This window comes from Pangasianodon hypophthalmus, chromosome 13 (assembly GCF_027358585.1).
Source record: "Pangasianodon hypophthalmus isolate fPanHyp1 chromosome 13, fPanHyp1.pri, whole genome shotgun sequence".
NCBI classification, from domain to species: Eukaryota; Metazoa; Chordata; class Actinopteri; order Siluriformes; family Pangasiidae; genus Pangasianodon; species Pangasianodon hypophthalmus.
Window position 1 is genome coordinate 13,621,864 of NC_069722.1, and position 24,706 is coordinate 13,646,569.

The 24,706-nt window shown below is 38.7% G+C and overlaps 1 protein-coding gene across 12 annotated transcripts in view; it reads left to right on the forward strand.

The window, feature by feature from the left end:
• nfixb (nuclear factor I/Xb) overlaps nucleotides 1–24,706 on the forward strand; it is a 143,615-nt gene that overhangs the window by 78,809 nt on the left and 40,100 nt on the right. The window contains exon 4 of one of the 12 annotated variants that reach the window (XM_053239054.1): nucleotides 1,321–23,060. The exons of 10 other annotated variants lie outside the window; for them this stretch is intronic. In XM_053239054.1, the coding sequence (XP_053095029.1) occupies nucleotides 1,321–1,436 (116 nt within the window). In that variant the 3' untranslated portion in view covers nucleotides 1,437–23,060. Of the gene's footprint in view, nucleotides 1–1,320; nucleotides 23,061–24,706 lie in introns of those variants that run through there. One more of the 12 variants, XM_053239055.1, reaches the window with a different exon arrangement.

Here is a 24,706-nt window from a genome sequence, read left to right on the forward strand (position 1 = left end):
AGATATGTTGAACAGCATATTGTTTTTTCTGTATTGTTAGTAGTTTGACTACTATAACAACATATTTTTTGGCACAAAATAATGGCAGATTTTTTTTAATTCAACACAGTTTTTGACCATATGTTACTTTAACTTCCGCTTGAGTCTTTTCTTGGTAAGGTATCATTTAAAATATGACAAATAAGGGATTCATGAGTTTAAATTTTTTTTTTTAATTTTATGTCAGAGGTTGAAAGCACCACTATCAAAAGTATTATGCCTATAAATAATATCAGCTGGAGTCCAATGACAGTTTTAATAAAAATGGTTGGAAAGATATTAAAAATTATTAAAAGACATTAAAAAAAACTTACTTGCTTGAATAAATAGCCAAGCTATTATTGTACACATTTAAATAATGCACCTAAATTTTTAACAGTTTGTTCGTGAAATAAATCTGATGGGGAATGGGATTTTTTTATAAGACAAAAGAGTCCTTGACTGTAAAAAGTTTGAGAACCCCCTGCTTTATACAATACTCTGGCATTCTTCTGACAGCAGGCCAGACAGTTTGACAAGAAACTCTACTCCATTTAGAAACCCACAAACAAGCTTTTTAATAAAGTTAACAGTGATGCTAACAGCATGTCTGTATGTGGGGTTGCGGTTGCTCGGTAAAGCTCTTGTGTTGTTTGTTGCAGTGTTATGAAGTTTCCTAGCTAATTGTATATAAATGTTGGAGACAGCTTAGGTTACTGAGAAGCAGTGGGTTGGTGAAGGCCGTATTGTTTTATGTTTTTGGTTTAAGAATCTGTTCTCATGACTCTGCCTGTGCATAGTTGTGATTTTGATTACATGAATGCCCAGTAACATCTTTGATATACAGCTGTGGAGTATCTGTGTGAAACTGTTAGACTGTGTAAGCCTCTCATTTTTCTCTCGCTGTGTTAGGCTGAAGCAAACTGCTCGTAACCAAACGCAGGCAATTTATGTTTTGCAACACCTTGTATTTTCTTCGGCACTGATAAGCCACAGATGGAGCTGAAAAACAAAAGGCCCAATTAAGATTTGTAGCTCACACACAGACTCTCGCTGCCTCAGAAACACTATCACACTTACACACGTACGGGAGCATTTCTCTCACCCGACGCCTCCAAGCACCGGCAACCAGCCCTTTCATTTTCTATAGCAGCACCACTTAAAGCCACACACTAGCCTGAAGCATCACATACTGCTCACTAGGAAAAAAGTTGCTATGTTGCAGACATGATTCTCACCACCATGTCCCTTTTATCTCTTTTATCTCCTACATGTGCTGTGGACCTATCAACTCAACCACAGGTAAGGAAACACTATCTGTCTGTCTGTCTGTCTGTCTGTCTTCATGTGTATTTTTATTAGCATTAGCAGATAGTTATGTGAAAAGTGATGTGCTGTTGCCTGTCTGTCTAAAGTAAATGCATGTTATAAAGGAAATACTGTATAATTCTAACAATGAAGAAACTGTAACAGGGACCAGCAGAACAAAACTGTACCATAACGAAAAGAATTACATTCGAAAGGCACTTCCAAGGCCAAGAGGTCAAACATTATGCAAGGAATCAAACACTTCGGATGTGCTGATAAAGAAAATAATCAACAACAGGATGGTGTAATGCAGCTATTACCACCCCATGTGGATTATTTCCTAATAACAGCACATTCTGAAGTATATTACTCTTATTCCATCCTCTTATTTTGTAGTTATTAAGTTTAATTTAGTAATGAACAGCACAATGTGCCTTTTAACGGGTTATAGTTACATTTACTGTTGTGGAACATTCACGAAACAAGTTAGTTCCTGTTATCACTTATGTTATAGCTGCTAGTAAGAGTAATTTCCTCACCAGCCTCTCCTTTTTCTCCCTGTTGAAGTTAATAGGACAAAAAACATAGCTTGGCACATTACCAAGGAACTGGAAAGCCTGGAGACTCTCCCATGGTGGAAAACATACTGACCATTACAACGTCTTATAGAAAGCTTCACCATTAACAATACATTTTATTATGTTTTTTTATCCATTTATTATTAGCCTTAGATTGCGTATATTGTAGTACGAGTCCCTTTGAATGAGCTGTTACCGTAGAAACAATAAGGCCTTAGAAGGAGGGCATTAATATAAACCTGTGATTTGAATTAAATTGAATTACAGAATTTTAAACATTTAATCAACACCTTCTGACCAATCAGAATTGGGAACTCAACAGCGCTGTGGTATAAGGAAGGTTAACGGAAGCAGGTAGGTAACATTCACACAAGGGTGAAGCAGATGCCTTTTTTGCCCTTAGCTTGCAGCATGCACCAAACAAACCACAGATCTACACCTTTTGATTTCTCTGGTTTTGTATTAGCTGCAATCTGATACCCCCTTGAATAAATGTGTGGATAAATGTGTGACACTCCTGAATGAGATGAGCGATAGATAATATATTGCAGCTGCATAACGAAATAGCAAACTAATCACGAGTTCTACGGTGCCCATGTGTTCTACGCGAATCTAAAGGCCACTCGGGAACTAGATTTTATCCGGTTGACTGTGCACCAGTTATTAGTATGTGAATGAAGAAGACAATTACTGGGGCCTGGATTCCTGTAAAATAACATCACTGTTGTGGACCGGATGAGCCGGACTATTAGGTGAGATTTTCCAGTGTTTTCCAAGATTTTCCTTTTGTCTTTTGTAATATTACAAATTATACAAAATTACAAATTTTGTAATGCTACAATATTACACTGTGCAGGAATTTGAGTGACAATAAAAGTGAGTCTGTTCTAAATTTGGGGAAATCTTTAACTCAGAATCTTTATTCTGATGGTTTTTCAGTATGCTATTAATTGTGTAATTGTGATTTCACAGCACTGTTGAATTCTCAAATCTGATTGGTCATTCATTTTCTAAAACAGCAGCTCTGACATCCAAATTCAAATCACAGGTTTATATTAACACACTCATTCTAATACGCTATTGCTTCTGTAGTAACAGCTCATTCACAGGAACTTGTACAGCAGATGCTTCACATAATCTAAGGCTAATAACAAACTGATTAAAAACATATTGTTATGTGACAAAGAAAACCTTATTATCATTGATATGGTGAAGTTTTCAGGAAGGAGTTGTTTATTTAACATTTATGGAGTCTCGGGTGTCAGCGCTTTGTAACAGTCAGCAAGTTTTCCGCTATGTGAAAATGTCTTCAAGACATCGTGCATTAATAAATTAAAATTTGTAACAGTTGGGAAATTTCTGTGGTATAAGAGGAATAAAGCACTTCAGGACATGCTGTTATTGGAAAACAACCACACCACCCCAGCATTGACTATTTTCATATAACAACACACACTAGTGTGTTGTATTTTTTACCTAATAGACCCAAAAGAGTGGAGGGTTGAAATTTCATATATATCTAGTAAATACTCAAGTTGGTATTCACAACCAACTGAGACATTTATTACACATTCAATCTAGAAGCACACTACAATATATGTATAAGGTAATTCATTTTTACCATCTATGTTAATTTGAAATGCTTTCCCTTAGATAAAGAATTAGCATAGTTTACCAAAGTGAAAAGAAACAGATTTTCTGTATATTAACTAAAGGCAGACCACATTTAAGCAGCATTTGTAAGTCTATCTCTTAACCTCCTCTATCAGTGCATCTGCTGCTCTTTGTCCTGCACTCTTCATCTCCCTCCTCTTCCTCTTTGAAAGCTTAACTAAGGTTGTTTTTTCTAAACTTTATTCCAGATGGTTTCTGTTAGGACTCAATGCTTGGCAGCTACATTTTTTTCTTTAGGTATAATTTTATACAGAAAAGATTGCAGTGACTTCAAGGAATTAAATAGGACACGGGGGCGGGAGAGGAGGAAATTACAATAGTGATGGAGTAGAAGGGGGTGAAAAATGTATATATTAAAAGCAATTACTCCGTCACTGTGGAGCAGTGTTAAACGTTTTCAGGCCCCTTTTGGGTTGGTTTCCTGCTTCTTTTTTTAATAAATAAGGACATATAATGTAATATTGATTTAAATCCCATCTGCGAGGGTGACTTCATCCACCCCCACTCCCTCTGGTCTTTCGCTTTCTTGGAAAGGAACCACGGGCTCCGGCTGCCAGAAATAATTGCTTGTTTGCTGGTATTTGGTTAAAATCTGTCAGAGAGAGAGCGAGAAAGAGAAAGAAGGAATGAAAGAGAGAGAGAGAGAGTTAAAGAGGGAAAGGGGGCATATGCACAGCCTAATTGCAGAGACCTTACATATTGAGATCATCAACCCTTATCTCTCTAGCAGGTAACCTTAAATTGTGCTCTGTGTTTCGGCTCCACATTTAATGTCAGTAGAGATGTGAATTGAAACACTCTGACGTGTCTTATTAATCACGTGTGTGGGTTTGAAAATCTGAAAGATTCGTTTTAAGACTCAGTTTGTGGTTTGATTTTGCACTTATGTTGGTTCATGTTTTTTAAATGATGTCAGGACTGTACCACTATATGTGTGTGTGTGTGTGTGTGTGTGTGAGAGAGAGAGAGAGAGAGAGAGAGAGAGTGTCCATACATGCACATGCGCATGTGTGCTGTTTCTAGGCTAGGGTATTCTCTGACTGCAGGGTAGAGGTTGGCCTGAGGCCTGCTCTCTGTGCCAGGCTAGTGCTCACAGTGTCTCCCTCCTCCCATTGCCCGAGAGTCATAAACAATAAAACCTCTGTTACTTTTTAACCCACTGCCGCCCTCCCTCTGCTCCCTCCACGGCTCGTCTGTCTTTTTCATACGCTCTCATCCCTCTCCTCCTTTTTTTCCCTCTTATTTGATCCATTTTGGTTCCACACAGTTGTCCTAGTTGTAAACGCATGTGCGCAAGTTTACATTCGCCAGCATGCACACAGCACACAGAACGAGGTATTGTTCATTGCGCTGTTCAAATATTCAAACCTCTGTCTATTTACATGTTCTCTTTTCGTGCCGTGTATCAGATGTAGTAATGATTTTATTAAAGACCAGAGCCGATATATTCAGACGGGACCCAGCATTGACCTCTGAGAATGCCAGTTTGTTGTGTCGTTTATAATTCTCTGGCTGACATTTATTCTTCTAAAACACATCTACTCACACACATGCATACGCCCTCGTAGACGATAGGCCTGAACTGTAAACAGATGTTCGCCTCAATCATTCCCTAATGAGATTGGACACTCATTCCCCCATCTGTACAGCAGTGTTACACGAAGAGTACACAGAAATGGTGATCAGCTAATGAGGATGAAGATTTTAGCTCTCAGAGATCCTCCTGAGTGAATGCCAAGCTGATGGCAGGACATTCTCCTATCAGTGAGATAAAGTGATAGTTTTAAAGTGATAGTTGGGGAAAGTTCTTTCATGCACTCCCCGGGCAGGGGGTGCTTATCTCTCTTCCTTGGCACGTAGGGACCCCTGGTGTTCTGGCAGAGAAATTCATTCTCCTTCTCTCTTTTTTTAGAGAAGCCAGAGCAGTAGTTGCCAGCCACCAAATGCTTGCTGAAGATTTGGGCAAGTTCTTTGCTATTTGCATGTTACTAGGTAGTGTGTGAGGGCATGCACTCACTCCTCCACATACAAAGGAACAGACTAACGCTCATCAGTTTGGCGAGCTTTTTCAGGGGGGAATTTGACTTCATGCTGTGCGCTCTGCTGCTGAGCTGTATTTACGCAGAATGGTAGCATATGTGTAGCTGCTCCACCTTATTGAATCAAGACCACAGTGGAGAGTTTCCACAGAATCACTCATACACAGTTGAAGGCCAAGGGAAGCCCAGTGCAGACAGAGAGAATGAGGAGGGCAGGATTGTTTAGTGTGTTCTCCAAAGCGTGACTTTGGTTAAGTCATTAAGACCCGTGGCCTGAATGAAAAGCAGATATCTGGATGATTAGCGTGGCTAGTGAAAGAGAGAGGAAGCATGTGCTTGTAAGAGCAAGAGAATGTCGGGGTGGAGATAATGTGCAGGTTCCAAAACAACTCCAGGCAAAGAGCTCCCAGATTGTGGAAAAAAAGGTAGTGAGTAACTTCTTCATCCACGTTCCTGTGTCTCACTTCCCAAACACAAACACACAAAGCTCAATTATCCTTTCAAGGTAAGTCAAGTGTGAAACACCCCTCCTAAGACCAAAAACAGATTGTACTCTTTGGCTAACGGCATTACAGAACATCCCGAATTAAACCTTTATAATGTCTAGGATTTCTAATTCTAACAATGCATACTTGTAAAACTCAACGTTTTTGCTCTTCAGACTGCCTGTGGATACACGCTGACCTCAATAACCATAAACAGGATACTGTCATCTGAATTTTTTATAGCTGATAACCCTAAAATCCTGAACACGTCCTTCGTGATTCTGTCTTAAATTTAATAAGCATTAGCATTTTGGTTCTCTATTTCCTTTATTTAGCATGTTAGGAGATAGGGGGGAGGCATGTTCCTGTGTATGCGTCAGGTTTAAAGCTTCTCACTCAAATAGGAATGAATAAACAGCATTTGGCATAGGCTTTGATAACACACACGTGGGAGTGGAACAGGTTGAGCTGCCATAGGGAAGACCAAATGGAATAAGGGAGTATTTTTATACATGTGAACACAGGATATGACATTAACTATCTTGTGAAGACAAGTCACGATCTTACACTGCCGTGCCCTCAAAGGTTTTTCTTGCTTGTGTATGAACTCTCTTTGTAAGGAATGTTGATATGAAAGGAAGACCAGGCATTTGCCCTATTTCCAGGAGTCCAGGGGACTCTCTTGGTGGGAGGGAGGGCAATACTCAATCCTCTGTCAATCAGTGCAACACTCTGGCAACCATGGGGCTTTGTGAACTCATGTATTCGGAAGAGGGTGAAGTAGCATGAGCATGAGCAGCAGGTTGAAAAGGTATGGTGGCTGGCTTCACATGTCTTGAAAGAAGCATTTGCTAGCCTTCCCTCTTGGTGGCTGTCATGTGATTGGGAAGAACCAACTAGTGGGTGGGAACTGGTAAATGACCAAATCAGGAGAAAATGGGGTAAAATTCCAAAAAAAAAAAGAGAGAAAAGGAATCAGACAATTTATATGGTATGGTATATGGTAAATAGATAGGTATGATGAATGAGATTGGAGTTCCTCAAGGCTCCATCTTTAGACCCCTTTAATTTTCTTTCATTATTTTGCTCTTGTGTTCTGAAATATTTTAGTTTCCTATTTAGAAGAATTTTGTCTATAGATTAAGTATGATTCCAGTGTTTTGAGAGCAGCACTGAGAGAAGCAGTAAGACAGATCGCAGATCTTAAACAGATGGTGTTTGAGAACTATCTTACAGCCCTCTGTCTTTGTAGTCTAGAACAGAGGGAGGTACAGTGGGGTCCTTTTGAAGTGCTTAAGATCTAAAAGAGCCTCATAAGATGGACTCTGTAGTTATTTCACAATGAATCCTAATGGACGCAATTATAAACTGGTTGGCAGCGAATTAAAAGTACAGAACGAGCGGGTGCTTGATTGAAATTCCATAGGCTTTATAACAGGAATTTGAAATTCTTTGCTTTTAACTGCCTGCTTTAACTGTTATTACTATTGAACAGGATTATTGAGTTTTCATTTACTTTGCTTCTTCGTTTTCATCTGAGTGTTAACACACACAGCACACAGGCTCTTTCTTTCTCATTTTTTCCTTCTCTGCTTTACTTTTCTCTCCTCCGTTGTGCACTTGTGTGGCCTTACATTGGGATGTGGAGGGGAGCAGGAAATGTATGAACCATGAAGGCATGTGTTTATGCTGGCTGTAGTTGATCTTCGCCAGCCAGTGGGAAAACAGACACCACAGGACTGTTCCCCCTTCCTGTTCTCTCTACTTCTTTCTATGTGTCTGTCTTGCTATCTTGCACTCACAACGATTTGCTGTTATATTAAAAAAAATCTTACTGATTATTTACGTAATTCATGTTTGGATTACCTCAACTCTTTACTATCTATCTTAAGTGGCCTCTTATTGTTCTCTCACAAAGTCTTTTTAATCACTTAATTGTAATATGCATGCAAGAATGGGTTATAAATTTGCAGTAACATGTTAATAGCAAACCAGTAGTCTTAAAGACAATACTGCAAACCCCGACTTCTAGTATCATCTCACTGAGTCACTTTGCTTGCAGTTTATGTCACAAAATAAATCACTACATCATGCCTGACTGTTCAAGTGCTCCTCATTTCGCCCATTTGTTTGTTGTTGTCAGCCAGATTAATTGTTCCCACACACACTGCATAAGGCAGCATGGCTATTGGACATGGTGGGCTCTGGGAAGCTGGACTGGGTCAGGAAGTGTGAGAAAGGCGCGTGTGTGAGGTCGTTGGGTGTTTGTTCATGGATGGATGTGTGCGTACATGTGTGTGTGTGTGTGTGTGTGTGTGTGGTTGGAGTGTGTGACTGCAAGCACAGAAGCCAGCTGGATGAGAAGAGTCAGCAATGTGCGGTTTTGGCCTATGAACATTTCACAGCGAGGAGATCCATCTTCTTCCTGTAGCCCAAGGGAAAGCAGGGGAAAGGAGCAAGGATGGGAAAAGACAAGGAATGAAGGTTAATTTATCTTCAGTGTGAGTGCAAAATTTGCGTAACTAACTGAGCATAGTAGCAAATACTCCTATCTGCAGTGAAGACGATTGTGGCAAAGTGGGGTGCAAAAAGCTTCATGAGGAGATTTGGGGGTATTTATTGCAGTTAGAAAGAAATCCCAAGCACAAAGTGCTGTATTAATATTACGATTTCTTTACATTTTTTAAATAGAAACTAGTCATATACTAAATTGACAATTTAACAAACAAGTGCCTCATAAAATTCTAAATCAGGGGTGTCCAGTCTTATCCACAAAGGGCCAGTGTGGTGCACATTTTCATTCCAATCGCCACACCTGACTCCACCTGTTTACTCAGTTGACCTTGGCTTGCAGTAGACTTAGGTGTGGCTTCTTCTTGGTTGGAGTGAAAACCTGCACCCACACCGGCCCTTTCCAGATAAGATTGGACACCCCTGTTCTAAATCAATCATTCAGATCTTTTTCCACCTTTAATGTGATATAGCACATAATATTAAAACTTACAATAATCTGGATGCACAAATGTGCACACCCCTTTGCTTTTTTAAAACACCTTTTGCTTGTAATACAGCACTCAATCTTTTTTGGGCAAGTCTCTACCAACTTAGTACACCTTGAAATGGTATTGCACTCTTCCTTGCAAAAATGCTCCAGGTCTGTCAAATTGTGAGGGTCTCCCATGCACAGCTTTCTTCAAGTCACTCCACAGGTTTTCGATAGGATTTGGATCCGGGCTCTGTTTTGGCTCCGTTTCAACATTTTTCAACGATCTTCCTCTTCTGAAGCCATTCCTTTGTTGCGCTTTGGGTCATTATCTTGTTGCAAGGTGAATTTTTTCTTCGTCTTCATCTGTCTAACAGAGACCTGCAGATTTATGTGCCAAAATAGATTGGTATTTGGAGCTATCAATGATTCCCTCTATCTTGATTGGAACCCCTTTATTTGGGGTTAATCAGAATCACTTTATTGATGACAGGCGTGTGATAAATACTGAACATAAGTTTGAATATCATTGGTTATTTCTGATCAAAGTCACTTGCCCTGTTCTTTTTTTCAGACAGTATCTAGGATACCACTTTTTTAGCACCTACAATAGATATAAAAAGTCTACACACCCCTGTTAAAATGGCAGGTTTTTGTGATGGAAAAAATGAAACCAAGATAAATCAGGTCAAAACTTTTTCCACTCTCAATGTGAAATTACTAACATTTTAGGGAAACATAGGAAAAATGTAAAAAGTTGCAGTAACCTGGTTGCATAAGTGTGTACACCCTTTTATAATTGGGGATGTGGCTATGTTCAGAATGAATCAATCACATTCAATCTCATGTTCAATAGTAATAATCATACAGCTGTCATCAATGAAATTATTCTGATTAACCCCAAATAAAGACCAGCTATTTCTGTAGAATTTTGTTAACATCTTCTTGGTTTCCTCAACTGCTGAAGCCATGGTCCGCAAAGAGTTGACAAAGCATGCATGGTATCTCACTTGTTGAAAGGTATCGATCAGGAGAGGGGTATAAAAGAATTTCCTAAACATTAGATGTACCACAGAACACCGTAAAGGCCATCATCAACAAGTAGAGAAAATGGAGCACCACAGTGACATCACGAAGAACAGGATGTCCCTCCAAAATTTATAAAAGGGCAAAACAAAAACTTACCAGGGAGGCAGCCAAGAGACCTACGGCAACATTAAAGGAGCTGCAGGAACATCTGACAAGTACTGATTACTCTCTGCATGTGACAACAATCTCTTGTATTCCTCACATGTCTGGGCTATGGGGTAGGGTGGCTAGACGGAAGCCCTTTCTCACAAAAAACATCCAAGCTCAACTAAATCAACCCAAACCATGTGGCAAAATGTGTCGTCTGATGAGACCAATTCCAAAAGGTATAATAATTCAATAAATCCCAAAGCTATGTTTGGTGCAAAAAAAAGAGCATCACCAAAAGAAAGCCATACCCACAGTGCAGCATGGTGGTGGCATGATCATGCTTTAGAACTACTTTTCTTCAGCCAGAACTGGGGCTTTTATCAAGGTAGAGAGAATCATGAATAGCTACAAATGCCAGTCGATTTTAGTGCAAAACATTCAGGTGCCCGCTAGTAAACTGAAGATGAAAAGGAATTTCCCCTTTCAGCACAACAATGACCCAAAGCATACATCCAAACCAACAAGGGAATGGTTTAATCAAAAGAAGATCAGTGCTGTTGAATGGCCTAGCCAGAGCTCAGACCTGAATCCAACTAAAAATCTGTGGGGTGAACTGAAGCAGGCTGTGCACAGGAGATGTCCTCACAATCTGATGGATCTAGAATGTTTTTGCAAGAAAGAGTGGGAAAATTTTGCCAAGTTAAGATGTGCCATGCTGATAGACTCTTAGCCAAAAAGTTTATAAAAGAGTGATGTAATAAAATCAAAAGGTGCTTCAACAAAGTATTAGTTTAGGGGTGTGCATACTTATGCAACTGGGTTACTGTAAGTTTTTTCTTTTTCTTTTTTCTCTAAAAAATGTTCTGCTTGTTTTTCACTTTATTTGTATACTTTGCAATTTCACATTAAAGGTGGGAAAAGTTCTGAGATGATTTATCTTCATTTCATTTTTTAACTTCACAAAAACCTGTCGTTTTAACAGGGGTGTGTAGACTTTTACCTTTGTACCTTGCAATGATTGCATTTCGTATTGGTTCTTGGTTTTTTTCATTTGTATACTTTTTAACCAAACCGCTGTAGCTTTGATGTACTATACTAGTTATACCATGTTTATTTAAATACTGACGGACAAAGGATGTCAGGGTTTGGTAAATCGGTATTGTTTTGTATTGTCATACTGTATATTTTATTGATTTGTTGTAAGGCTATTTAAGCAATTTATTAAATACTACCAGATCAAAAATATTGGTTTATTTTCTCCCATATGAAATAAGCTAATTGATATTTAGTATTATGGGCTATTTTTAAATGTTTAAATGTTTGGGGAATTTGCAGTGGTGGTATAGCAGGTCAAAGACTATATCGCTATGTTAAGTTGGCATAATATCAATATGAGTGTGATATACCGTATCTACACAGCCCAAGCATTGTAAGCCTCACAAGTAACACATGGCATTCCCCCAAACATTCAAACACACGTTGCTTTTGTAGTTAATATACAAAACACAATAAAAACCTTAACAAAAACATGTAGCTAAAAATCTACTATACCATCCATGATAAGCAAAGTGCCATGAGTGAGACTGGTATTAAAGCATTATGTAAAGCATAACTTATGTATCAGAGAAAATAAGCTGTAAAATTATAGGTATTATGGATGCTCTAGTGATCTTCCTCCAGGATTATGTTGTGGAAAGTGTTAATTTGAAAGACCTCAGTGAATCAATGAAATGAAGAAGTTGTGTTTTTAAGAATCCTCGCCCAGGCTATGGTTTGGAAACATAACCACACTTCTACACTAAGAATCAGCCCTCAGCTTTTTTTCCCCTTGACTTCCATTTCAGCCTGAGTTGGACTTGGCCTTGACTGTTATTGGCATTACCACCTCTGTAGTTGGCGTTCATACACATTCTTTAATTGAGCTTTTAAAGTGCCCCTAACTGTGTTTGTGGTGAGAATTTGAAACCTGTAAACTTTGAGCGGGATAATTATTGTTTAATTTCCCATATTTCAGTCCAGAGATGGCACTGAGCCTACATTTCAGGCAAGGACCTTCAGTCAAGCTGTAAGCAAAGGACAATTTTACACATTACCATTAACCTTCTGGCTCGATCCTCAGGGCCAGTTAACCTTTAGCTTTTATGTGGTTTGCGATTCGCACTCTATATGGCGCCAGGAAGAGTAGATTTTCAGAAAGATTCTCTTATCTAATGGCAAGTGTGAGGAAAAGTGTGGAAACAGCCTCTTTCCGTATATAGTTTCATATAAGTCCAATTAACGACCATAGTGCAGAAAACCTTTTCATACTTTCCTTCTCACTTCTCTGTTTTTTCAACACTTCTTTTTCTTACCTCTTTTCCTACCTCGGTTTTGCTCTTGTACTGTCTTTCCTCTCTTGCATTTCACTCACTCACCCGCCCTCGTTCCCTCTCCACGCTTTTTTTCTTTCATTCATCTTACTATTCCAGTGGGGTGACTATTGGTGAGGTATTTCCTGCTGTAAGTTTTCCTGCTCTGCCCTGGGAGCTGTGAAGCAGGCGCCCTGCCTGACAGAAATGGGCCAGCAGAGAGGGAAACTCAACCTCCATCCTGAACCTGTACTTACCAAACCTCTTAAAGCATTCAAGCTGATACTGACGGTTTCTTTTAATATCTTTTAAGCTTCAAGCCACTGCTATGCCTGTGCTTCTCCAATAAAATAAATGGAGACAGATACAGATGGGGGAATTTCCTTTCCATACTATCTCCATTCTCCTCGCTGTATGTTTTCTGAAGGAGGTGTGTACAATAAAGTAGCTGATAGCGAATTACCATGTCATCCTTGAAAGCAGAAATGAGTTCTTTCTGAGTGGGAATGATGCCAGTGGAGATTAGATATTTAAGGAGTATGGGCATTCATATGGAGTCTAAGCATTGCCTTGTCAATGTGCAGCATAAAGCACTGTAAAAATGTTAAATACTAGCAGTTAAATACTAGCAGCATTGTTGCCAGTAAAAAGAGTATAATTAAAATAACAGAGTATGAGTATTATACAGTATACTACTTTAAATAAACAGGATTTTACTGAAAACTGATGTCAAAAACTGTAATTTGTGAAAAAAAAAACCTGTAAAAATCCATTTTACATTTTGTTTTACTTTAATTAAGGACAGGATTTTAGCTCAAAAATTATTTTTCAACCTGACATTTTCAACCTGAAGCTGGCTACTGGGGCCTTATTTATAAAACATTAGTACGATCAGATTTGCTATTACATTCTATGTAGATATTCTTGTGTTAAAAGTGACACAAATCAGGATGAATAAAAGCTGAAACTGACAATGTTTTAATACATACACAAATTAAGTATATGTATGAAGTTTTTTCACTGGCACTCATGGTGATAGATAAATAGATAGGTAGGTAGCTCCACTTTTTTCCTTAAAAAGTCTTTGCAGCGTTGAAGCTGCTATAACATTTGGGTGTCAGACCTAATTTATCCTTGTGGACCTATCTTACACATATTCTTGCATGGAATCTTTATCTCCTCCATTAATCTTTATCTCTCTGAAGAGCGTTGTTGACCTGTGGTCTTCTCCTGATTAATGCTCCAGGTGTCTCAGTATCTCTTGATTTTTCCACCCAGTTGCTTTCCACATCTGCTGGTGCTGTTCTAACAGAACAGAGGTGGTGGGTGACACAGTTGAGAAAGTTGCAGTCACACTTGGCAAGAGAGGAACTCAGCCAGTTGGTCTTCAGCTGTAACATCAGCACATTTAGTGTCCCTTAAGATGTTTTCTTTCTTCTCTGCCCACTTTCCCCCAATTAATTGTAATTAGGAGAAAAGTTAAGGGTTTCCAGCAAACTAGATCCTCTGGCATTCCAGCAATACCACTCTCAGAAGAATAAGACTAAAAAGCCTAGAAGGCATCTGGCTCAGACTAGAGGTGTGCGTCATGACCAGGATCCCACAGGATGCAACAAAAGCGTAATGCAAGTGGAAGGTCTTTACTTTCATATGGGTGCAAGCGAATACTCATGGGACAAACAAAGACCATACACATAAACATGAATGTGTGGTGCTGCATCATGCATTTACAGTGTCCGTTCAATCATCTGTAGTAACTGTCTATATATAAATATATATATATATATATAGGCCACATCTACTTTGGGTTACAGAATACAGATATTTGGAGCACTAGACAGATAAAGATAAAGATAATAGCATTGCGTTAAAAGACTGCTATGAATCAGTTGTTGTATTGTATTTGTTCTTTTCTTTCTTTCTTTCTTAATTTCTTCCTTCCTTCCTTCAATCCTTCTTACTGTTTTTCTGGTCACTAATCTCGGTATGGCTGGAACTCATCCTGTGTTTACACGAGATTGGAAGCAGCGAGATGCAGTTTTTTCCTTGCTTTTTCCCCCTCCTTCTGCTTCAGGCCGACAGTTTGAAGAGTTGCTGTGGCCAGTTGCCCACATCTGCAGTTTGGAGCGGTGGAATTTGAAACGGAGGTAAAATATACAGGAGGGTTTGTTTTCACCCCAAGTTCCCCCACAAAGCAGAACAAGAGTAATAGAAAGCTGGAGAGAAAAAAAGAAGAAATGAGTGCTCAGGCAGTCCTCTGCTGGATCTTCTTTCCATTTTGATGTGAACTGTAATCTGCTGTAAGTGAAATCACATGGTGAATTATCCCATAGAGGAAGGCAGAGAGACCGGTAAAGGGGGCTGTAATGATGATGATGAAGGTCTCTGGTTCCACTAATGAATCTGCTGATTGGATTTGCTCTTCATCCCCTTCATCCTTCATGCTCTTCTTGCTCTTCTTGCTCTTCATCAGCCACTATGGTGGATTTTTTGCCTTCATGCAAAACCATCTCGTCTTGTCTCATTCCTAGTAAGAACAATAAAATTACTCTGTTCCAGCAGTGAGTGTCAGATGACCTCTCAACACATACACATGCGTAGAAGTATAATTTATAAAATGCATACTAGTATATAAGATGTTTGACCTGAGCACTTGTTGGGTTTGAACCAGTGGAGATGATTTATGATGGATGAGGGCCAGAAGTTTAAAAACAGTGAGATAAAATTGAAAATTAAATATCTGATCCCCCCCACTATCTCCCTGTAAAATTATATTTATGTTATTTTCTTTTTAGAGAAAAAAAAAGTGGGTCCCAGGCTAAGCTAGTTGACTTATTACCTGTTAAAGGCTTCACGTAGCTCTGGTTTGAGCTTGATGTGCGGCCAATGAGGAGGCAGGACATAATGTGCCTCATGGTGCGAGTGTTAATAGTGTTAAAGGCCTGATTTAATTAGAGTGCAGCGCACCATGCTGGACTTTTTGGCTTTTCACATAATACCATTTTTGCCAGGATTGTATTGTTATTCTGTGCTACCAAAGGATAATCAATGATTGTATTGGAGATTGTTGGATTATGTGCAGTGAACCTGCCTCAACCTCTTTGAAAAGTGCTAACTTCAACTTCTGAACCTTGTTTGAAAACTTGGATGTTGGGTTACAGTGTTCAAGACAAACACCAAAGCATGAACACCTTAATTTACTATCTTACAGCTTGTTACTCCCAAAATAATCATGATATTTGATGTACTACTTTTGCTTTTGCTCTTGCCCTCATCTCTGTGCACTCCACTCTTTCACTCTTTCACATTCCAGGAAAGGACACATACCTCAAAAGATTTCTCTCTATATCTCTCGCTCTTTCTATCTTTTTTCTCTCTATCCGTCTCTTCTTGAAGCGGCATGTAACCTATTTTGTCTACACAAACAAACAGGCCATTAGCAGAACAGGAAATTCTCCACAGGATCTATTGTATTAGTGGCTCATTCTTTTCTTCCTTTCACATCTCTCCCTTATCGTTCTCTCTGCTCTAGCTCTCTGTCCTCCCCTTTCTTGCATGTCAAAAATCACCTCCCTCTCACATCTCTTTCTGGAATTTTTCCCCTACTTGCAATTACAGTAATATGTAACATCAGGCATAGTGAATTAGGGCTTTACCTTACATAACCCAGAAGATTTAAGCAGAAATGAGCCTCAGAGCTTATACAGGTGGTACTGAGAACCAAACCGTAACCGAAATGAACCTAACATAACATAAAATAACATAAAATAACATAACATAGCCACATGCCCAGGGTGTTACCATGTCCATCACAGCCCAGACCAGGATAAACTGAAGATGAATGAATGAATGAATGAATGCCCAAACAAACAGATGGTTAGCAGAGGTTTTGGGAGATATTATACAGCAGCATGCATTATAGTGGGTCAAACTACAGGTCTTGTTCTGCTGGTTATGCCATTTATTGCAGGTATTTTATAAAGATGTGTGGATAGACTGTGTTTTCTCGGTGCCTCTTCTAAAATTGTAGCTGAATTCATGGTGCTGTCAAAACAATTTTCACAGCATAAAACATGTGTTGCAATATTATGCAATATAAGTCCCAAATGCAGTAGTGCATCTGCAAGTTTCAGTCTAAGTTTAAATATTATATGACTTTGTCAGTGTGTTGGGTAAAAGTTTTAGATTTTGGAGTTAATAGGCTGGATAGGTTACCCTGTGCCATGCAGTAATGTAGTTGAAAATTAAGACAGTGTGTGCTCTGCTTATGTCAGTGTTGGCATGAAGCTCTTGGCCACCAGGTGGCTTTTTTTTATTCATTAGATTTAGTTTCCTGAGATTTAATGCAAGTCAGTTTGGATGAAACCAGCCATGTTCCCTCGTCAATCCCAAAATGGGCCAACATGATCAGCTTTTAAATATCATCTAATGAATGCTGCCACTGGCCAAGATTAAAGAGATTAAAGAGCTGGGAAGGAGGCAAACATGCAGAGGAGAGTGATTGAAGCGTTGCTGTACAGAGTCAATCAATGGAATAAGGGAACTACAACTACAGCTAGAACTACAAGCAGTTTTGTGACTTGACATGGTAGACTTATCACCTTTGTGATCAAGTCCTTATTATTATCCTTATTATTAATTTCTTGGGATGCAAAAGTCGTGTGACCAGGAAGTAAGGAAATTAACCCTACCCCTAGGTTTTATTTAAAGAAGATGGCATGGCATCTCAGTGGTGAAAACTTTGAACTACTAATTGGAAGGTTCAAATCTGTTCAAATCTACCACTGTTGAGTCTAAGTTTCCACACTTGTCTCAGCTGTAAGTGGATTGAAGCATCAGCCAAATGAGTCAATGCAAATGATCTTACTACTGACTGGACCAGAGGTATCTGAAGGTGTTCGACCCAGGGTTTTGGAGAGATAGAGAAACAGTCCTGTTTGGTCTTAAAATTCATTCTATAAGGAAAATTTAGATAGAAGCTTCAAGCAAATTCATCCTTAGGCTAAGCTCTAGCCACAACATAAGCTGTATGGCTTTATCTTTGCATAGGCAGATCAATGATGAAGTTAATATATATCAGGACATTTGAAACAAATTTTACTGTTTGGATACTATTTGAAATTTCATAATAATTAGAGATTCAAAAAAATCCACATTCAAACACTGAATGAACAAGTAGGTAAGTTTCCAAAAGCCATTATCAGATTTGTGCTTTTTCTGTAGCTGAATCTCAAATGTCATTTGTATCTGTTTTTTTAATCCGTTATCCAAGAGTTGATTTTCATGAGTCTCTTAGATATAAAATAATATCTTTATGTCAGAGTAGTGTGAGGAAATGCCTTGAAAATGAATATTTAATCTTGCAGGTTTGATGTAACCAGCCAAAATAATGAAATTAGAACCACGAAGAATCACTTGATGCTACGGTGACGTGAATGACAACTGGTGGACTGCAGTAAAAACTAGTCTTATTTTTTTAGAGCCTGTCGATGACAGAAGTATCACCTCACCTCAAAATTCACTACAAAAGCGAATGCTGATTTTATTCTGACTTTCTTTTGTCTTTGCTCAGCTTGCAAGCAGCATGCTGCGCTACCTCTTTCTGAACTTTTGATTGACGATATAAGCTTTGACTGAGCTCAGACAGGCAGATTTGGCATGCTGGATTTTATTTCAGCTTATTTTCTATTGCGGTATGGCTCAAACAGAGTAGCTCAAAAAAAAAAAAAAGCACACACAATCATGCGTTGTGTTCACATGCTGTTATTATTCTGTTCTGTTCGTCTGTCTTTTAGTTTCCTTTATTTCTCTACCGCATTTTGGCCCTGTTTTTGGCCCCAGTCTCTCTGTCTTTCTTTGGGTGGTTTATGTATTGTTTTCATTTTTCTGTTCTCATGTTTTAATGGGCTTTCGTTAGCCTGCGGCTGGGCACTAGAGAGACAGAAAAAAAAGTGCATAAGGAAAAGCAGAAGAAAGTCGTGGGGATTTGAATCCATAAGCGCCACATTTCCATTATTTTTATTTCCCAGCCTATGCATGTATACTTTCCATTTTTAACTTTCCTGCTCACTTTTTCCCCTTCTTTTTCTGTCTCTATCACCATCATCTTACAGGTCTGTAATGTTTAGCCGCTAGTTTCTGTTAGTTTCCCCATGCTTATCTCTCCTTCCCACTCCCTCATTTTAGCTATTAGCTCATGTAAACTTTGCTTTTTGTAATGGTATTTTCAGCATAGTCCTCCTGTTTGTGATTAAACTATAAAAAAAACTCCCTCAAACCTTTCTCTTGTTCACCCTCACTCTCTCCCTTCCTTCCCCTGACAGTCTGAGAGTGGTTTGTTTTGTCCACGTGCGTTTGAGCAAACTTCTCCCTGCCAGTGTTTGTTGAGTTTTCAGGCAGACACATCTTGAAGCCATGAGGTCTCTCTTTGTGTTGTGGGTTGCCATTTCACCCTGCACATACAAACACACACCACCAAGGCCTGTTACAGCTCAAGCTGAGAGAACTCAAGACCAAAGGGCTGGATGGCTGTGTTTAATGCGCACATTCTTTACCATGAGATAATTCGATGAAGGAGCCAACTCTCTCCCATATATACTTTTACTGTTGCACTCAATCATGTCTTAATCTTAAACCTTTCTTAGTCTTAAAACTTTTAGCACATGATCTCCTACCACATAATCAGTGTCTGAATAAAGTCAGCAATCAGGATTGTCAGAAGAAATGCTGCATTCTGTACTTTTACTTTTGTGCATAAGGAAATCTCTTCTTCATTACACAACTGAGCATGGGTATGTGTGCTGAGCTGGTGTTACTTGCTGGCTCCATTCCCCCCTTTGCCTAGGCCCACAAAACTTCATGTCTCTCTCTAATTCACCTCGCACTGCCTGACCTGTCTCCTTGCCTTTGGTTTTTCTTCATTTTCATGGCGTCTTCTTTCCCATTCTTTCTCCTCTCTTGCTCTATACCTTGGTGTCAGCACAATTTATACACTTTTCAGCTCTTCGTCTCATCTCTATTCCCCTATCCTCGAGTCTCTATCTTGCTTTCTCTCTTTCTGTGTTTATATAAAGCTGTTTTTCTTAAAGTATAGCCTGAATGGCGGCTCCCAGGGGTGCAGTGTGAAACACTAGACTGAAGTGGAACAGCTGCCAAACAATGCAGGCTCCAATAGGTTCCATAGTAGCTGTTAGCGTTTTTAGTGGAGTATGCATATAAAATTCCTGAAGTAAATGACTAGCTCTGAGTTCATATATATATTGTAATGTGTTATATACACATTGTATTATGTGCGGTCAGCTCAGCTGTTGGTACATGTGAAGCTCTTGTTGCAGTGGAAAACAGTGTTCTTTTATTTGTGAGTTTGGCTCCCTGTTTAGACTCAGTTTCTGGAGCCATTGGCACTGATCAAATGACGTCAAAATAATTGGGTGGCCAGTTGATTTTGATTTGGAGTAGTGTTAATAGCAAATCTTTACAATTGCTGGCATATTATATGTAACACTTCATAAGTAATAATATTTTATTCTGTTTCATTTTTCTTATAGACCAGCCTAAAAAAAAGGCATTTTCTTTTACCAACTACCAACTGACCACTTCCCACTGTTTCATGCATGAGTGTCACATGGGATATCTGTACACGTACAATGCGAACCAACAATTCATTGATAAACTCAAGGAAAAAGAAGAGAAGCAAGGTCTTTTCTATGACATTAAACACCCTTGCATTAGGATTAGTTCTTTCTCACAAGCAGTCCAACCTTTGAGGTAACAGAAATGATTATCCAGCCAAAATTGCAATACGGCGGGGAAACAGGCAAATCATCAAAGATAGTTCTTACATTAAACTGTTTGGCTATGTTTGCTACAGTGATGTGAACAAAGTGTTGAATGCCAGTTCAGTGGACTGCAGTGTGGTTTAGAAAAATAGTAGAGTAGCTGCCTTCTGAAACAATTCAAATCTCATTTAACAAAGTTACAAATAAAAAGTTCTCTTTAAAAGTCAAAGACCTTTTTTCTTTCTGTAGTCACAGCCTATTCCCAGCAACTAGCTCGTTCTCCACTGTCACACGGCAGGTACCAGCCATTTTGGGAGAAGGCTAACACTTTCCTCTTAGACATATGAAGCTCATGCGAATGAACATGCAGATGAACATACTTGCGGCTGTAGAGTTGTTGTGACAGGGGAGTAAAGGAGAGCAATGGCATCGCTTCTTACCCAAATAGCTGCACCAGTTATGCTATTACAGATTCCAAGCCATTTGATTTGATTGAGTTGAATTAGCATATGCTATAATTTTTATATACATTATATAACATATATGCCATAGGTATATATATATATGCTATAACTATAGCTATATATGCTATCAGCTTTTTTCTGTCATTGTTGACTCTCATTTTCAAACTGCTCGTAGTATAGCACAACCAAAGAAGTCGTTTGGCTACTTGCTAAATTAGACGTGAACCATAACTAACCGTAATGGCCCAAATACACAGGAAATTAAGATTTTAATCCAGAATGTGTACTTATTTGGGGCTCAAATGTAGTCATGTCAGAAAACCCAACCCCAGCCCGCCAAGCTTTGGTGCCAAAGTCTAAAACCTTCTCTTCTCTGCCCCTTCACTCACCTTATTCTCTGTTTTCTTCTCTGTTTTTTTCTTCTCCTTCAGCCCATTCCTAGAACTTCTCATTCCTGAGAAATGTAGGAGAGAATGATGTGTGAAGTTCGTGATAAAGCTGAGTTTGATACATAACCCGCTCACATAGTATGTCATTTACTATGCTCTTATCACTGAGGTGTGCTCCTGACAGATGAGCTGCGCAACATTATGGACTTACCCACTCGGATAGTTCCAGAGACGGATTGAATCATGGCTTAACTCAGCACTGAGAGGTTAATACATGATGGAGATTAAAAGTCTATTATGTCAGTTAATAAATGGATTGATACATGATCTACAGCTCTGCTTATTTGCTATAATGTGAAATGAGCCAAGATTGTTAATAAGCCAGAATCTTAAGCCAATTCAATGTGTGACTTTAGCATATGGAATTACACACGCACACACACAGAGACACACACACACACATATTTCACTGGCCTTACCTGACCCTAAAGCAACATGTGGATATGATGAATCCTGTTTGTGAAAGCGAAGGCCAAGTCTTTCCTTCTGCCACGTAGACTCACCAGCACTAACATACCGCCTCCCTTATTATAGCAGTGTGAGAGACAGAGAGGGAAAAGTTCAGGATGAACCTACATAAAAAAAACTCCATTAGTCTATAGTCTAAGTTTCTTCTTTATGCCATAGTGTAAGAACTATTCTTATATTCAATGCATAGCCCCACAGTGAAAAAAAATTAATTTTACCTAGACGTAACAAAGAACGTTTCTTGTATTGTGTGTGTGCTAAATGGCAATAGACACAATTCCATTAATTTACCTGATTCATCTTATCAGCTCAAGACATAATACCAACACATCAATAAACACACCAAAAAGGAAAAAAAAAAAGAAACCCAAGCAAAGAAGCAGCAGATCCCACATACACACACACACACACACATACACACAGAGGGACAGAAATGGAGAGCTGAAATCTTTTCTGTCTCTGTCTTTGTCCTGCTCTCTATTTGTTTTTTTTCCCCTTTGTTGATTCTTTATTTTTCTGTGATAACCATTGTATTATGCTGACCCACAATTGCACTATTGTATTCTGCGCTGATTTTTCCTGTCTTCAGTGCCCATCTTTTTCTCCCTATCTCTGCCTCTTTCTTTCTCATTCTTTACAGTGACACTTTAACTGTACTCATGCAGCACTCTTCTCTTCCCCACTGCTCTTGAACCATTCATTAAGTAAAATGAGCATTCTCTGTGGCGCTCATGATTGTTTTAACGGGCGCCATTTATGTGTCTATATGTGGTTTTACTCACTTGTAAAACACGTCTCCCCAGTTCGAAGCGATTATCCACATATTTATTTGCCCAGTTTACAGGCTGAAATAAAGCCTTGCCAAGTGGCCATCTTAAAGCTCATTTGTGACTGGCTGTGTTAAGGGCAGAACCAAAGAGAAAAAGTTCCTATTGAGATATCAGGAGGTCTTCCTGAAGGTCCTCTGAGACTGTATCTGCAGTCCATGACTATAATGTGACTGAGTGCTGCATTTTGTTTCATGTTGAATGTGCAGCCTGGCTCCTTTGCATTACATCATAATCATCTTAGGTATTGGACTTGCAGTTGTGTAGAGTTGTGAGACTTTGTACCTGTAAAACATAGGCCACTTACCTTCTTGGAATTGTTTTATGAGGGAGATGTGGGTTGTTTGTGTTTTACACTTGAGAGAATACTCTAGAGCTCTGTACTGCCTGCAAGGCACATTTCAATTGCGATGACAAGCCTATTTAAAAAATGTATCTTTGGTCTAACTAAAATAATTCTCATTAGAGCTACTTTTTAAATATTATATATATATATATATATATATATATATATATATATATATATATATATATATATATATATATAAAATGTATAATAATGTCCCTCAAGAATATATACTTTCTCTTCTCTCATATACTTTATTTCCTCTCATCAAGAATTTATACTTTATTACCCAGGAACTCTGTTGTTGCCTTTAACTATGCCCTGTTTTCCTGGGGTATGAATATGAGGTTGCACACATGTAAAGCCCCTTTGCCTTTCATTATGGAAAAAAAACAAAGAACTTAAAACATATAAGAGACAGATGGTTGTTGACCTGCACAAATCACCAAACTTTGTGGTCATGCACACCATCAGCATGACAAAAGAGGACTGTATAGAAGTAAAGGAATCTGATAGCCATTGTAAAATATGGAGGTGAATCATTGAAGCTTTGGGGGCTGTTTTGTGGCTGATGATTTAGGGGCTCTTTTACAGATTGATAAAATCATGAATTCTGCAGCATACCAGAATACTTCAGCCCAAAATCTGGTTGCTTCTACCAGGACGTTCAGATTTAGGTAGAGAAATGTTTAAAGAAACACAAAATCAACGACTATTTGAACTTTGCTGAAAACCTGTGGTCTGAATTGCACAAATCTAAGAACATAAAGGAGCTTAAGATGTTCTGAGGAATGGCCCAAGATTCTGTACAAGTGTCTCCAGCCTGGATAAACATTACAGGAAGTGAGTCAGTACTGTTATTTTCTACAGTGCAAACACTGCTCAACAAAATATCTTTGAAAACAAAATCCTGTAAATAAAACTATATAATGTTGCTTTATGTTTGCGCTCAAAATATCACTTATTATGTTATTCCTTTTATACATATATTCATTTTGCTAATTCTATGAAGCCAATAAGACCAATAATTCTGGAGGTCACTGCATATGTATAAAATAAATTCTCTTGTAATGGCCGTTGATGTATGTGTGTGATTTTGCCTTGATGTATTGTATGTTTACACAGTGTCTAAGGAATGAACACTCCATGTTTGAATGGTGGGTGATGGATGTGTGTCTTAATGAAGTGTCAAGTCTTTTATGTACTGAATGGAACAATTATGTTTAGGGCAGTGTGTGTGCGAGGCGGCAGGTGGACATAGACCCCTCAAGGCAGTGGGTTCTCCCAAACAAAAGTGATAAATAGCTGTGTGTTAATAAAAGCGTGGTAGTTTACTGAACTCCCTTCACTCCTTTCTGTCTTTTGTTTAAAGAATACTGCCATAGTTAGTGGAAACTTGGTTGATTTATTTCATTATTTAGTCATTTATTCCAATACATTAGCAGTTGTGGTTTTATTTGCCACTATATGTCTTTAGGAGTAAAGAATTTGAAGAAGGTGAAGTAAAGGCAGTTGATTGGCAGTTTCTTTGGAAGGCATCTTAGAAAACCAAGAGCTGAGCAGATCAGGGATACATAATGATTTTAGACTTGGTATTAACCTCAGTCTACTCATAAAGTCTTTTGCTCTTATCATTCGTCTTATGTTCTCAGTTTAAGTGCTCTCCTCTTTTTCCTCACCACACCTGCCCGTCTCATCCCCATCCATTCACTCCCACTTTAACTGTCTCTCTCTTTCTCTCCTTTAACATTTATCACTTTCT